A 17,678-nucleotide genomic window follows, 5' to 3' on the forward strand; every position below is an offset into this window, starting at 1 on the left:
AATTTTATTAATGATGTGTATATACTTGAAAATGTGTGTGTTTTGTAGGTGTAATATACTTTTTGGCCACAAGATGGCGCTGGTGAACACTCATAGGACGTGTTCACTTTTTTTTTTTTTTTTTTACACACTTTATTAAACTGTTACATTTCCTGTTTATGTGAATGGACGTAGCCGCTGTTCGCGGTCACGTCCATTCACTCCAGGCACTGCGATTGGGTAGAGGACTGTTCAGTCCTCTTCCCCAATCGCCCAGCACGGGATCCCGACGGTAATGGCGGCGGTAGCGGCGGACACACGGCGGTAGCAGCGGCGGGAATGCGCGACGTATTAAAACGTCATGTTGCTGTTAATAGCGGTAAGCATGACGTTTTAATACGTTAGGATGGCGGTAAATGGTTAATGGATCAGAGTAAACAGGAAAAATACTATTATCACTTAAAATGTATCAAGTAAATCAAGTATAATGAAGCATTGCAAAGCGGCGTTCAATACACTAAAGTTCATCTTGTTTTTTAAACTATGTATCATTTTCACAATACAGATTATTGTGAAATATATGTTATTTGTAAATATGAGCGAGAAGCCCCCAATTTTACAAAATCTAGCATGCCTTATACTTATATAGAAAAGGAATAACCTCCTTCCTTCGTGTCTAAATGCTGTTAAAGTAACAACTTTTATCTTCTTTTTGCTAGCTGGGTCATATAGACCTTCCCACTGTGATAAACTGTGAATCAGCAATGCACTAGCTTGCTGAACCTTTGTCACCTGCCTACAGCATCCTTAGTAACACTGTTTACCTGAAATTCTCAGCAGTCACCTATGACTCAGTAGTGTCTAACATCAGCTCGCTCTCAATGGCTGAACTTTTATTTACTAATCAGTTCTGCTAACTCTCTCTTTGCTGACACATTTCATGTACGGTATATAACAAAGCCATTTACATAGACATGTTCAAGTTTTCCCAGCAAGCTACATTTGTTTGTGAGTTTTAAGTGTGTCCATTTTATTAAAGGGGTTTCAGCAGTTGATAAGACTTCTCTGAAATTGCAAGTCAGTGCCAAGTGTCATTTTTCACAATGCAAGACTTTTCCACCTGTGCCGAACTCTAATGCTGAATACACACGTTGCGATTTCCCGCGCGATTCGCGGGATCGATTCGGTCATTTCCAACATGTTCTATCGTGTTTCGATGGATACAGCCGTCGATTTTGCATATTAAGTATGCAAAATCGACGGCTGTATCCATCGAAACACGATCGAACATGTTGGAAATAATCGAATCGATCCCGCGGAAAATCGCAACGTGTGTATTCAGCATAAACACGGTGACAAAAATGTAAGAAGGTGGATTTAGATTATTTCAAACCCATTAAAAAGTCTATATTAAATCACTGTAGTCCTAACGGGTGCATATTGTAGTTTGCAGCCTTACCATCGCAGCAGCTGGATGTTGTCAGTAACAGGATCTCGAGCCCCAATGGGTTCCTGGATTCAGCTAAACTTGCTAGAACAGAAGTTTCCTTTAGTTCGTTGGCATGCCCCTCCTACCAATGTTTCTTCTCAACACTGGGCCTTACCATACACTACTGGGCCTCACCATAAACTGGCCTATTTAGAAATGCAGAGGCCAAGCAGTAGTAACAAGGGGTATAGTTGTACTAGGTATCTGAAATCTAGACTCTGACTAGCTGAGGCTGAGGAATCCTGTTAGTAACAGCAAGAAGTATTGTTGTAGTGTTAACGCTGTATATTATTATCTGTTGCCAAGGAAATCAAATTCACTGGTTATAAAGAAATGTGTTTTCTAGTGCTAGATTGCTTTGGAAGGTGTGGCTTACCAGAAAATGCATTACTGTAGTATCTAGAAAGTGTCTGCATGATGTCCTTAGAATGCTGAGTCCATGGGGCAATCTTCCGGTAAGTTTTGACTCTGTGAACAAGTTGGGAGCCTCCATACTGAAGAGATAAAGTGTCACCATGATCCTCATACAGCTCCTCAAATAATCTAACAGAAAAGAAAAAAATGCCTCATGTTCTCAGTAAAAAGTTATAACCCAAAAACATTCATATAAACTGCAGCTTAATACATGTGAAGTACAAATGTGAAGTACAAATCCCCACTTTAATAATATTAGAAAATGGTAGGGGTAAAACAAATAGTTCTATAAAAACTTCCTAGACCTCCAACTGAAATAATATTAATTTTTACATCATGGGGAAGAGAATAAGCTTGCCCATATCTATCAAGCAGCAAACTTCTTCTGACCAAAAATTATTTTAACAATTCGGAAGCCTATTAACTATTACAGCGACTGTCCAGAAAACTTTTCTGCAATGGAAAGAACCTCACTGAAGAAAACGCCATTCCAGCGCTGGAATAGGTTCACACAACCGTACTGCAAAGCAGCTACTGCACAAGCGTGGGTCATCACAGTACATTTGCGCAGAGCGGGCATGCGTGTTCACAGACTGGAGCAGGTCCATGAAAAAATGAGGGTCCCGGCTAGCAGCGGAGAGGTCGTTAAGCCTCGAAGAAGCTTCTAGAGGATCCAGAGGCCTCCTTCTACTACGGTATGCATCTAAATTGTTTGTCCATTTAAGTCCCAGATTTGTTTTAGGCTTTGTTCACAATAGCACATGCGGACGGCCGTGCGTTTGGAACGCAACGCATACGAATGCACGCCATCCGCGTTTGTATGCGTTGTGTGGCTGATCCCATTCACTGAAAGTGAATGGGACAGCCGCGCATTTTGGGAACAAATGCAGGCAGCATGCGATCCCGGACCGCACAGGTCCGGAACGCATGCAGTATGAACATCAGACAGTGCAGTCTATGCGCTGTCTGATGCCGTGCGTGTCAGCCTCCTGCAGGCTTTCCCTAAACGCGGATGGGAATGTGTGCAGTGTGAACCAGTAGTGCGTAAAAATGTATGTGTTAATGTTCCTGCACTAGCGGGAATGCGTAAAAATGTACGCAATGCGGCCCGCCGACCTCCGAGGTTGGCAAGCTGCCTGTGGGGGGACTGGAGCAGCAGTGAGTGACTACGAGGGCACAGGATGGCTGCATGGGGCAGGTATAAGCCCCAGGTAAGTGAAACTCATTTTTTTATGTTGCTTGGACCTTCCCTTTAAGTGTCAAGACAATATATATACTCTGTACAGCGCTGCAGAAGATGTCAGTGCTATTTAAATACTAAACAATAATAACAATAAAAATCCTGTGATTAATACTCTCTCTCTGTTTAGCACTATTTGGTCTTAATCTGAAACTGGTTTGCTTTGTAACAAAGTAATAGTATTAGTATTCAATAGCTGTTTAGCATTCTTTGGTCTTAATCTGATCCACTCACTTCTGAGACCACTTTTTTGATAAACTGCATTTTATTAAAAAAAAAACCAAACACACAAAACCATATTAGACCACAGTCACGTGTACAGTTTTCCATCAAGCTGTGTTTTTTTCATTGCTTTCCCGTCTTGCTAATGATGTGTAGTTATACCGATACTTCCATGTGTGCTGCTAACTAGAAATTGTTGGTTGAAAAGGAAAAAACTACAGGGAGCCCAGACAGGCATATGAACAGCTGAACATTGTTAGATTTATGTTTTCTCTGTTCAGAGTAAAAACTGTGACAAATAGATGCTTCCGAAGAAGAGACGCCGAACATGACTAAGAAATTCTAATATAACCAAGGAAACTGTGATAGGGAATACAAGAGAAGTGTTGCTGATGAAAGAATAGACATTAGGACAAAATTAATAACCAAGCACATTTATGATATTTGGGTCAGATTGTGAAAAGTAAAAGGAAGCCTGCCTATCACAAATGGGTCACTCATTGCTCTCTCAGCCCCATCCTTCACAAACATGGACTGGCCACTTTATTAGGTACACCTGTTCAACTGCTTATTGTCAAAATGCTAATTTGCCAATCACATGGCAGCAACTCAATGCATTTAGGCATGTAGAAGTGGTGAAGATAAGTTGCTGAAGATCAGAGCATCAGAATGGGGAAGAACAGGGATATAAGTGACTTTGAATGTGCCATAGTTGTTTTGCCAGAAGGACTGGTCTGAGTATTTCAGAAACTGCTGATTTTCTTGGATGTTCATACACAGCCATCTCTAGGGTTTACAGAGAATGGTTTAAAAAAAGAGAAAATATCCAGTGAGTCGCAGTTGTGTGGATAAAAATGCCTTGTAGTCAGAGATCTGAGAAGAATGAGCTGACTAGTTTAAAATCTATGTACCAGAAAGCCAAGAGTAGGGTAGCATACAAGCTTTAGTAGAAAAAATCCACTGTGCTCTTACTTCAATCAGTATGACCTAGGAGTAGGAAACAAACTACACATCGCGTAATCCTGTATTTACAAGTCCACACACTTCAAAACAGGATATTCCCACAGCAAACTCATAGCACTCTTATGGTGTTATAAGAAATTGGCGACTTTTTAGATTTTTTTAAACTTTTGTGCATAAAGGTGGCGCAGCCTGTGGTAATATATATAAGCATATAAGCTTTGCTCACACACAATCAAATCACTTGCCACTAGAGATATAGCGAACAATTTGCTGGCGAACGGTTCCAGGCGAACTTTGGGGGCTCGCGTTCGCCTGGACCAAGCGAACTTTTGCGGAAGTTCGATTCGCCCCATAATGCACTATGAGGGTCAACTTTGACCCTCTGCATCACAGTCAGCAGGCACATTGTAGCCATTCAGGCTACACTGAGCCCTGGAGCCCCACCCCCCTTATATAAGGCAGGTTTGCCGGCCATTGCACTCACTCGTGTGCCTGCTAGAGACAGACTAGGGACAGCTGCTGCAGACTTGTTCTCCTAGGGAAAGATGAGTTAGGCTCTTGGTCTTGGCTTGCTCCTGGCTGATTGTTATTGCTAAAATAGCACCCCTCAACAGCTCTTTTGAGAGCTAATGTTTTCCAGATGTGTTTTTTGTGTGTGTGTGTGTGTGTGTGTGTGTGTGTGTGTGTGTGTTGCTCACTGACATTATACAGCCCTATCTGTTGCAGCTAAACCTTGGTAATTGTAATTACTGTGCCAGCCAGGCCCTGCCTAACTAGCTATACTGGGACATCTACCTATGCCTACCTAACTACTAGGGCACCTACTTACCTATACGGGGACACCTACCTACCTACCTATACTAGGGGACCTACCTATGCCTACTTACCTATACTGGGTCTCCTACCTATGCCTAGCTAACTACTGGGTCTCCTACCTATGTCTAGCTAACTACTGAGGCACCTACCTATGCCTACCTACCTATGCTGGGACTCCTACCTATGCCTACCTACCTATACTGGGACTTCTACCTATGCCCAGCTAACTACTGGGACACCTACCTATGCCTACCTACCTATACTGGGACTCCTACCTATGCCTACCTACCTATACTGGGACTCCTACCTATGCCTAGCTAACTACTGGGATACCTACCTATGCCTACCTACATACAAGAAGATAATAAGGTCGTTGCTTCATTGTGGACAGACCAAATTTGATCAGCTGGACAGTAACTGTTGTTCTATCATTGAGCTACCACAGCCCGGCGACCATATGGGCTTGAAAACTGCCACGGCCTACACTCTCGCCACGGTGCGCACCAGTCCAGCACGACCGTCACTACGCAAACAGCTGTTTGCGGTGCATTACACAGTGAGTTTGGTGCGTCAGTGTGAAGCAGAACTCTAATTACACTCCCTGATTGATGTATACACATGCAAGATGTTTGAAAGCACTTTAGGCCTGCAATTTAGCATTCAATGTCATTTCTGCCCTTAAAACGCTGTTTTGCGTCACATCCAGATTTTCCCCGGGACTTTGGGCATGTATCCCACTCCGCCATGCCCCCCTCCAGGTGTTAGACCCCTTGAAACATCTTTTCCATCACTTTTGTGGCCAGCATAATTTTTTTCTATTTTTTAAAGTTCGCATCCCCATTGAAGTCTATTGCGGTTCGCGAACTTTTCCGCGAACCGAACCTTCCGCGAAGGTTCGCGAACGGAGTTCGCGAACTGAAAATCGGAGGTTCGCGACATCTCTACTTGCCACCCCTTGTATAATCAGAGACAGAACCTGAAAAGAAACAATTATTCAGAACAACTTTCATATAAAATCTTGCTCTATGGCAGCTATGCCTGCTATGGCAACTGAGACAGAGGTACAAACACTATTTCTATGGCAGTGCCAGTATAAGAATAGCATTCAATAAATACACAGGTGAGCAGGTGATAGATTCAAATAATGTTATATTATTTATTAAGAATTGGGGGAAGAAGTAAAAGAAAAAAATAGAAAAATAACTAAAGGAAAAACAACCTAGTTCATAGTAATAATGATAAGCTATTACTTAAAGTGACCTGAGCTCCCCATAAGGGAGGTTTGTAATTGAGTGTGCGCTATGGTGGGAGAAAACATCATTACTTACGTACGGGGTGCAGCTCCTCTAACCCCCGCCCCATACAAGTTGCCCCATCTTCTCAACCTAACTGGAGCATCTGGTGGCTTTAGTAGTTCCCAGCAGTGTCATACGCTCACAACGCAATTCATGCCGGGAGATGTAGTCCATGGATGGGGGTACAGCTCTGTACCCGCATCCACGGACTACGTCTTTGGCCCACCTCCTGCAGTCTCCAAAAGTACGGTACCTGTGTCCCTGAGCACTTCCAAAGACAAGTCCAGGCTCCCGCATGTGCAATAAGGTTGCACCCGTCTTCAGAAGTACTCAGGGAGGCGAGTACTTCAGAAAATTTCCTAGGAGTCCCACAGCAGTGTCAGTTCACCGGGGAGCAGCCATAGAACAAGGGGACTGAGCAAGGAACGGGAAGGCTCTATAGGATCCTGAGCCTTCCCTCTCTATAGGCGAGTATCTCTGGGAAGATGAGGCTTCATTGATATCAAAACCTAGGCAAACCATCATTGGGAGGGTGGGACTTGCATACCAAGATACTGCAATATATAAAAATAGGTAGCATTTTAGATGCTGAAATCAGGACAATTACTGAGAGATTTCCTTAATAATTAACATTCTTATATATGTTGTTGCAGCGCCCCTTTATGTTCTTTAGTGGGTCCACTCTTTGGGGCTGAAAATAGTTGCTCAAGTGCTCAGTTCAATGGAATTCTGCATTGACCTTTCTGAACTGTTTTCCAGCCCAACTGCTTGATGACTTATGAGATCATTATTATTAGCCACCCTATTCAGCATGACATACTTGCCTATGCCTAGGAGTAAGCCAATTCCGGCCTTTGTCTCTTCAGAGAAAATTAAAAGAGAAGGGAAACTTACAATTGACCCCCTTAAATAATCTTTTTTAAAATTGGATTCACCTGTGTATGCAGGTCAGGGGTCACTAAGCTTACCAAGCCAATTTGAGTTCCAATAATTATTCAACTAATTGATGAAAGGCCATTCTTGAACTTTTTCAGTACTGTTACGGGTGATACCAAATTGCTGCTAATATAATGTAAATGTAATTGCTTGTCCTCTGTGTATGTAAGTGTAGTGTTAACTCTGTTCTGCTGCTCTATACTACCTATCGTTGTCTCTTCCTGAGCTATATGTACTGTGCCAAAACCAATTCCGGGCACGACCCAGTCATGCTTGGCGAAATAAAGTATTCCTGATTATTTCTAAGGGCCCGTTCCCACTGGAGCGGTTTTCGCTCCGAATCTGCAGAGTTTCCCCGCAGGCAAATCGCGCAGGGAAACTCTACCATAGAGAACAATGGCACCGCCAGCCGAATCGCTTGCGTTAGCGATTCGGCCAGCATTTCCATCCAAATCTGTTCGAATCCCATAGCCGTGCATGGCACGGCTCATGGGATTCGTCAGCATAACCACAGACCCGGAAGTGCCGCTGCGCGTCTCGCAGACGCGTGTGGCTGCTGTGAAAACGGGCCTAAAGGTTTTAGAATCAATAAAATGACAGCAGTGCCCACATTTATGCACCTGCCTAATTCTGTTTAAACAATTATTGCACACTTTCCGTAAATCCAATAAACTTCATTTCACTTCTCAAATATCACTGTGTGTGTCTCCTATATGATATATTTAACTGACATTTTTTTATTGTAACAACCAACGATTTATACAGGAAAATCATGATGATTAACAAGGTTGCCCAAACTTTCACATTGCACTCTAAGTGAATGAGAGAGTGTTTTTCAAAACGCAAAAACTGTGCAAAAGGCTGGCCAAAAACGCTGTAAATCGGCCCCGTGTCTCAGGGGGATTCACCGATCTTGACATATACAGTAGAATACCTTTATAGTAAACTCCAAGGGACCAGGAAAAGTACTTTATTATATCAGAAGTTTACTATATCAGAATTGGTCATACATTGTATTTATACAGATTTCAAGACTTCGAGGGACCTTGCCAAGTAGTAGTCAGAATCCACTCAACTAGGTACTTTTGCCCAAATTCACTGCTTTATCGCATAGATACACAGTGTCAATACAGACAAAGCAGACGCCTCAAAGTGTATTCCTGCAATAAAGCAGTCAATTTAGGCACACATACCTAGCGGAGTGATCTCTGTTTCAAGTTCTACATATCTGTGTCATTTCCACTGAGTTACACAAACAAACCGGAAATTGATTACACCGATTTTTTCATTTCCATACAGATCTACATATCAGACATTAATATATTCTTTAATGCATTCCCGAGAAATTAATATGTTCTTTCTATGCATGGCCAGGATTAAAGGTAACCCGAACCAAGTAAAATTATTTAAAATAAACACATGATGTACCTGCAAATGAATATCAAATACTTACATCACCATCAATTCCTCTCAGAAGTTCACCATTTTCTTCTTACAAAGATTTCTTCCAGTTATGATTATATTTTGTCCGAACTGAAATATATCAGTTGCTGTCAGTTATAACTGAAAGGACAACTGATGAGCGAGGTAATGTCCAAGTTTTCCTATGGCCCAAGTGGACGATGTTACAGTTTAACAGTGTGCTGACCAAGAAGCTGTTATGGGGTAAGGGCGATTTTCAAAATGGAGGATGGAGAATTCCATTGATAACACAGGACAAACAAGACACAGGAGAGGAGAAAGATTGAGGAGTAGACTACACGGGAGGTAAGTATGACATGTGTATGTTTATTTTGACATTTAATATTCAGTTCAGGTTTGCTTTAATTAATCATTGATCCGTTTGTCTCTGATCCGTATGTTTATTAGAATTTCTCCTATGCTTGTTTTACGCACCTTAACCACTTCAGCCAGAGAGTAATTTTCACATATAGGCACTGCTCCCATTTATTAGCCAGTAACTTTATTACTACTTATCACACCTATATATATATTGTTTTTTTTTAGGATAAATTAGGCTTTTAGTGTGTGTTAATTTTGTTTAGTAATCACCTTATTTTCTATGCAATTTAAAGGGAAAATAAGGGAAAAAAAATAGAAAAAAACAAACTATTTCTCCAATTACATCCATTATAACTTTACATTAAACATTGCTAACTATAAGTTAAACCCACTAATTTTATTTGCTAATCCATCCTGGTTATTGCAACATTTAGATTATGTTCCTAGCACAATGTATGGTGACAATATTGTATTTGGAAATAAAGGTATTTTTTTTCTGTTTTTTGTTTTTTTCTTTCTCATTGTACACTCGATGATTACAAGACCTTATTTTCAATAATAATAATATACCCTCATGGCATACATATTTAAAAAGCCAGGTTCCAAAGGTAACAATATATGTTTTATTTTATATTCTGTCACTTTGTATTCATTTTACAAGTCATTTATTTTGGTACAGAATATGCAAAATGTAATTTCTTTTGATTCAGTCTGTGACTAAAAAGAATACAGGAGACATGGGCCTCAACCCTAAAACTCTTTACACTCTATTCTACTACCTATTATGGTTAAAATGATACCACATATGTCTCTTGTAGTGTTGCTAAAACTTTTACAAGTTTGATCATAATTCTGAAAATGACTTTTTATGTTTGATTGCGTTTGTCCCTACCTATTTTTCATGTGACGTGGTTCACAGCTTTTAGACACACCAAAATGAATTCTACAACTCATTGAGGTTAAAATGATACTACATGTGCCTCATTTAGTAACAAACTGGTGGTGCACTCTCCACAACAACACTGGACAAATATATTCATCCAGTGGTCTTTAAGTGGTTAATGTTGCCATTATGGATTTTAGTTTGTTCTTTTCTTTTAGTTTTTTTTCGTAAAAATAAATAAATAATAATATATGGATTCTTTTATTCCAAAGCTCACTCTTACTGACCAGATCGTGTGCAGAAATGTATTTCTGGCCTGGGATCCGTTCCGTCTCTTTAGCTAGCATGCAGAGACTCTGTAGCCTTTAAAGAGGAATTCCAGTGAAACTAATGCAATAAAAAAGTGCTTCATTTTTACAATAATTATGTATAAAATGATTTAGTCAGTGTTTGCCCATTGTAAAAGCTTTCCTCTCCCTGATTTACATTCTGACATTTATCACATGGTGACATGTTTACTGTTGGCAGTTGGAAACAGCTGTAAACAGCTATTTCCCACAATGCAACAAGGTTCACAGACAGGAAACTGCCAGGACCATGGTCCTCACAGTTTCCTGCGGAAGGGGTTTCACCACAATATCAGCCATACAGAGCCCCCTGATGATCTGTTTGTGAAAAGGAATACATTTCTCATGAAATAGGGGGTACCAGCTACTGATTGGGATGACGTTCAACTCTTGGTCACGGTTTCTCTTTAAAGTCACTGTTCTAACAGTTCTAAAGTTTGGAGGATGTGCATACTTACATCAGTTGAAATGCAAACTGTTGTGATGGAGTGTTCTGTATTTTGAGGTGAAGATAAAAAGTGAGCTGTAGACTCTTGTGTGTCCAGCAGGATCTGTGCATAGACAGTTATGTCCCCCACAACAGTAATCTGGGGCTGAAGAATGCCATAAAGTGTACCAGAGATGGCATAAGCTAAAGAGTTGATAATTACCTGGGCCTTCCTCCAGCCCCATAAGTACGTCTAAGTCCCTCGCTGTCCTCCCGGGGTCTGCAGTTCAGCCGCAATCAGCCTGATAACTGGCTAAGTTGCGTCAGTTGGGGTCTTCTGCGCATGCGCGGAGGTTCTGCCCAGAAGACCCCGACTGAGGTTATGGCACCTGCGGTTTCCTTCAAGGCTTCCATTCAGCTAACATTTACAGGGAGCTACAACCATGGCACTAAAAAGAATTCAAGGTATACAGTACAATGCTTGATAAATAAAATTATAAGCAAACCCAAATCTCTGACAAGTGGATTTATCCTATTAGTAGCAAATATTTATCAACACATATTAGAGAGATAAAGGTTTGAGTAGGAGGATTTCTACAACATTTAAAAAAAAGTAAGAATTAGTTCTCCCACACTTAGTTGTTGCTAAGAAAACAATACCAATTTCAATATTCGTCTCTTCAGAGGCAAATGTTTTCATCTGAAAATTCTATTAGGTTTCTTATTTTCTCTTATTTAAATCTCTTGAACCTTTTTACATGATTTCCATGGAAACAGCATGTTTCTTTCTTTTCTTTTTTTTTTCTGGCGCACAAGTACAAGTCAACAGGATAAGAACTTTAGAATTGTTCAAAGTGGGCCGAGAGACTGTGTACTTCAAACTCTGTCCAATGTTACGGATATTGCCCATATTGTGTGTCCCTAAGGTGTGGATTATTCTACTGATGAATACTGTTTCCTGCACAAACCACAAAAGATAAATTACACATTTAAAGGTATAGGTAATGATCTGGTTGATGATCAAAGCTATCCAGTGTGTTAGTCACCAAAAGGTTTGTGATGGTGTAGAGATTATGTGTATAGGTGGCCATTAACAATACAATCCTGAAGTTGAGTTCCTGCTAATCAGTTCAATCCTCCCATCGATCTGATCAAAATAGTTAGCGGGAATTCAGCTACAGAATTATATTGTTACCTTTATAAATGCCGCCAGAAGCTGTGGTGGGCCATTAATGGGCATGACCGGTGAGATCAGCTGTTAATGGACAAGACCGATCATTTCTGATCAATTACTACGGAGATTGGAAATTATTCGTATCGATGTACAGTGATGTGAAAAACTATTTGCCCCCTTCCTGATTTCTTATTCTTTTGCATGTTTGTCACACTTAAATGTTTCTGCTCATCAAAAAACGATAACTATTAGTCAAAGATAACATAATTGAACACAAAATGCAGTTTTAAATTATGGTTTTTATTATTTAGTGAGAAAAAAAACACTCAAAACCTACATGGCCCTGTGTGAAAAAGAAATTGCCCCCTGATCCTAATAACTGGTTGGGCCACCCTTAGCAGCAATAACTGCAATCAAGCGTTTGCAATAACTTGCAACGAGTCTTTTACAGCACTCTGGAGGAATTTTGGCCCACTCATCTTTGCAGAATTGTTGTAATTCAGCTTTATTTGAGGGTTTTCTAGCATGAACCGCCTTTTTAAGGTCTTGCCACAACATCTCAATAGGACTCAGGTCAGGACTTTGACTAGGCCACTCCAAAGTCTTCATTTTGTTTTTCTTCTGCCATTCAGAGGTGGATTTGCTGGTGTGTTTTGGGTCATTGTCCTGCTGCAGCACCCAAGATCGCTTCAGCTTGAGTTGACGAACAGATGGCCGGACATTCTCCTTCAGGATTTTTTAGTAGACAGTAGAATTCATGGTTCCATCTATCACAGCAAGCCTTTCAGGTCCTGAAGCAGCAAAACAACCCCAGACCATCACACTACCACCACCATATTTTACTGTTGGTATGATGTTCTTTTGCTGAAATGCTGTGTTACTTCTACGCCAGATGTAACGGGACACGCACCTTCCAAAAAGTTCAACTTTTGTCTCGTCGGTTTATAAGGTATTTTCCCAAAAGTCTTGGCAATCATTGAGATGTTTTTTTAGCAAAATTGAGACGAGCCTTAATGTTCTTTTTGGTTAACCGGTTCAGCGCCGCAGTCCGAAAATCTCATGCATCCGAGCATTGTTCACCTCCCATTCATTCGCCAATAACTTTATTGCTACTTATCACAATGAATTGATCTAGATCTTGTTTTTTTCCGCCACTAATTAGGCTTTCTTTGGGTGCTACATTTTGCTAAGAATTATTTTTTCTAAATCCATTTTAACATGAAGATTAAGAAAGAAATTTAAAAAATTCATTATTTCTCAGTTTTTGGCCATTATAGTTTAAAATTAATATAAGCTACCGTAATTAAAACTCATGTATTTTATTTGCCCATCTGTCCCGGTTATTAAACCATTTAAATGATGTCCCTATCACAATTTATGGTGCCGATATTTCATTTAGAAATAAAGGTGCATTTTTTCAATTTGTGTCCATCACTATTTATAAGCTTATAATTTTAAATAATATAATAACATACTCTCTTGACATGCATATTTAAAAAGTTCAGACCCTTGGGTAACTATTTATGTTGTTTTTGTTTTTTTTATTGTATTTTTTTTTTTTTTTTTTAAATCAAATATGTATGTGGGTAATTTTTGGTGTGGGAGGGAAACACCTAATTTTAAGTGTAAAATAATAGAATTGTTTTATTAAAAGTGTATGTAGGTGCAGTTTACTATTTGGCCACAAGATGGCCACAGTAAAAAAAAGTCCTGCATACGAACATTCTCGCATCCAGGAACTAAAGTTCATGGAGAAGTTTCCTGGGGAACAGAAATACCGCGCTCTCTCACTAGAAAGCGTCAGTTTTTCTGCAGGGAAATTAGATCGGTGAATGGGAATTATATTCCCATTCACTGATCGGGGGGCTAGCGGCGGGCGACAGGTGCGCGCGCGGGAGCGCGCCTGATCGCGCGCACCATGCGGCAGAAGCAGCAGTGCCTATCTGGACGAGAAAGCTCGTCCAGATAGGCCGAACTGGTTAAAAGTGGTTTGCGCCTTGGATATCTGCCATGCAGCCCGTTTTTGCCCAGTCTCTTTCTTATGGTGGAGTCGTAAACACTGACCTTAATTGAGGCAAGTGAGGCCTGCAGTTCTTTCTTGTCCTGGGGTCTTTTGTGGCCTCTCGGATGAGTTTTCTCTGCAGTCTTGGGGTAATTTTGGTCGGCTGGCCACTCCTGGGAAGGTTCATCACTGTTCCATGTTTTTGCCATTTGTGGATAATGGCTCTCACTGTGGTTCGCTGGAGTCCCAAAGCTTTAGAAATGGCTTTATAACCTTTACCAGACTGATAGATCTTAATTACTTTTGTTCTCATTTGTTCCTGAATTTCTTTGGATATTGGTATGATGTCTAGCTTTTGAGGTGCTTTTGGTCTACTTCTCTGTGTCAGATAGCTCCTACTTAAGTGATTTCTTGATTGAAACAGGTGTGGCAGTAATCAGGCCTGGGGGTGACTACAGAAATTGAACTCAGGTGTGATAAACCACAGTTAAGTTATTTTTTAACAAGGGGGGCAATCACTTTTTCACACAGGGCCATGTAGGTTTTGAGTTCTTTTTCTCACTAAATAATAAAAACCATCATTTAAAGCTGCATTTTGTGTTCAATTATGTTATCTTTGACTAATAGTTAATGGTTTTTGATGAGCAGAAACAAAAATGTGACAAACATGCAAAAGAATAAGAAATCAGGAAGAGGGCAAATAGTTTTTCACATCACTGTATCATTAACCACTTTTTTCCACCACAACAGTATATCCACGTCCTCTGTGACTTCATCTAAGCCACGAGGATATAGCTACAAGTCGTGTAGCAGAAGCAAAGCTGTGCAAAAATGGGCTCCGGCACTATCTGATGCAGCACTACTTGGTGAAAGGGAACATATGCTCCCTGAGCCAATAAGATTGATTTTTACCATTTAAATACTTTTATTTTCTCAGTTCATAGAAAAAAATACACACTGTAGCATTATTTTAGTATCAAATATTTTCACCATAAATTGTGACAGGAACGTAATTTAAGTTTCGTGATAAACAGTAGAAATAGAAATAGCCAAACATTTTTGTAATGAGATAAAGGGAGGGGGGACACCAAGAGCCCAATAGTGTGATATTGTATAAATGATAATTAATAATGAGTAATATAACAATTTAATACTCACAAACCAGGGTTACCATTAGGCAACCACTGTGAAGGCAGGTGGGGAGATTAACCTGACCCCACTCAGGATTAAAAGTCGCTCTCTGTAGATGGGAAGAAGATGGGTACAACCCTCCACCAAGGGTGGACTTAGCAATATGTAGAAGCTTTCCAGAGGCGCCAATAGAATAAAAGTCACTTAAACGAGCTTAAAACCGATGGGGCAGTGGTGGGCCTATCCCATCCATGCAGACAAAGCAAACAAAGGAAGGACTGTGGCATCAACAGTCAAACAACAATTTATTTATACTCCACAGTCAGAGGCGCTCAGTGTGGTTTTGATGCTGTTAAGCTGTATGCTCCTTTTTGATTGGCCTGATGAAGCGAGATTGAGCCCGTGAAACGTGTTGCCTATTTTTACTGTAGAGTATAAATAAATTGTTGTTTGACTGTTGATGCCACAGTCCTTCCTTTGTTTGCTTTGTCTGCATGGATGGGATAGGCCCACCACTGCTCCATCGGTTTTAAGCTCGTTTAAGTGACTTTTATTCTATTGGCGCCTCTGGAAAGCTTCTACATAAAACATTTTTGTGTTTTATATCTACAATAGCGCTTTTTATTTTTAAACTGGAATTGGTAAAACTGAGAAATAATGTGTTTTTTTCAATTTTTTCCTTGTTTTCCTATTAAAATGCATAGAAAACAAAATTGTTCCAGTGAAAAAATGCCATACAATGAAAGCCTGGATAGTCTTGCCATACAATGAAAGCCTGGATAGTCTTGCCATACAATGAAAGCCTGGATAGTCTTGCCATACAATGAAAGCCTGGATAGTCTTGAAAAAAACGATATACACTCACCTAAAGGATTATTAGGAACACCTATTCAATTTCTCATTAATGCAATTATCTAATCAACCAATCACATGGCAGCTGCTTCAATGCATTTAGGGGTGTGGTCCTGGTCAAGACCATCTCCTGACCTCCAAACTGAATGTCAGAATGGGAAAAAAGGTAATTTAAGCCATTTTGAGCGTGGCATGGTTGTTGGTGCCAGATGGGCCGGTCTGAATATTTCACAATCTGCTCAGCTACTGGGATTTTCACACACATCCATTTCTAGTGTTTACAAAGAATGGCGTGAAACGGGAAAAACATCCAGTATGCGGCAGTACTGTGGGCAAAAATGCCTTGTTGATGCTAGAGGTCAGAGGAGAATAGGCCGACTGATTCAAGCTTATAGAAGAGCAACGTTGGCTGAAATAACCACTCGTTACAACTGAGGTATGCAGCAAAGCATTTGTGAAACCACAACACACATAACCTTGAGGCGGATGGGCTACAACAGCAGAAGACCCAACCGGGTACCACTCATCTCCACTACAAATAGGAAAAAGAGGCTACAATTTGCACGAGCCCACCAAAATTGGACAGTTGAAGACTGGAAAAATGTTGCCTGGTCTGATGAGTCTCGATAGAGTCAGAATTTGGCGTAAACAGAATGAGAACATGGATCCATCATGCCTTGTTACCACTGTGCAGGCTGGTGGTTGTGTAATGGTGTGGGGGATGTTTTCTTGGCACACTTTAGGCCCATTAGTGCCAATTGGGCATCGTTTAAATGCCACGGGCTACCTGAGCATTGTTTCTGACCATGTCCATCCCTTCATGACCACCATGTACCCATCCTCTGTTGGCTACTTCCAGCAGGATAATGCACCATGTCACAAAGCTCGAATCATTTCAAATTGGTTTCTTGAACATGACAATGAGTTCATTGTACTAAAATGGCCCCCACAGTCACCAGATCTAAACCCAAAAGAGCATCTTTGGGATGTGATGGAGCGGGAGCTTCGTGCCCTGGATGTGCATCCCACAAATCTCCATCAACTGCAATATGCTATCCTATTAATATGGGCCAACATTTCTAAAGAATGCTTTCAGCACCTTGTTGAATCAATGCCACATAGAAATAAGGCAGTTCTGAAGGCGAAAGGGGGTCAAACACCATACTAGTATGGTGTTCTTAATAATCCTTTAGTTGAGTGTATATTTCATTTAGGTGTCATAAGTAGGGATAACGTTATCGCTGATTAAATAGGGAAATGTCAAAACTGTTCTGGTCCATAAGTGCGAAACAAGGTCTGAATGCAAAGTGGTTAATGCCAACTCGTACCTTTAGAGCAGAAAGCAGAGGTTAAGCATAGTATCCGCTAACACTTGCCACTTAAACCGGAGTGGAACAGGAGCAGGAGAGGGAGCAGAATGCACACTACTGACCAACATGATTTTTCTGGAAACTGCAGACACTATGCATACTGCTGTAATCAGTGCAAGCCTATAGGAATGAACATTATCCATTATTCTCATCTGTCTTCTGTGTCTTCGGTCAATTTTGCGCACTGACCGCTGCTGGCCTTGGGGACAAGCACCAATTTCGGAGTCCCAGCAGAACTATAGGGCTTTCATTGGATTGCAAAAGACAAATGGGAATCCTCCATAGCACCAGGGTGGATTCTCGTTGGTTCAGCGGTGGCCCAATGAGAATATTCCTTGCTGTTAGGTAGGATTCCC

The 17,678-nt window shown here is 40.7% G+C and overlaps 1 protein-coding gene across 4 annotated transcripts in view; it reads right to left on the reverse strand.

Moving 5' to 3' along the window:
* FIG4 (FIG4 phosphoinositide 5-phosphatase) overlaps positions 1-17,678 on the reverse strand; it is a 576,719-nt gene that overhangs the window by 251,466 nt on the left and 307,575 nt on the right. For all 4 annotated transcript variants that reach the window (XM_068231289.1, XM_068231287.1, XM_068231288.1 and 1 more), the window contains one exon: positions 1,845-2,011. In XM_068231289.1, coding sequence (XP_068087390.1) covers positions 1,845-2,011 — 167 coding nt within the window. The remainder of the gene's footprint in view (positions 1-1,844; positions 2,012-17,678) is intronic.

This window comes from Hyperolius riggenbachi, chromosome 4 (assembly GCF_040937935.1).
Source record: "Hyperolius riggenbachi isolate aHypRig1 chromosome 4, aHypRig1.pri, whole genome shotgun sequence".
Classification (NCBI taxonomy): domain Eukaryota; kingdom Metazoa; phylum Chordata; class Amphibia; order Anura; family Hyperoliidae; genus Hyperolius; species Hyperolius riggenbachi.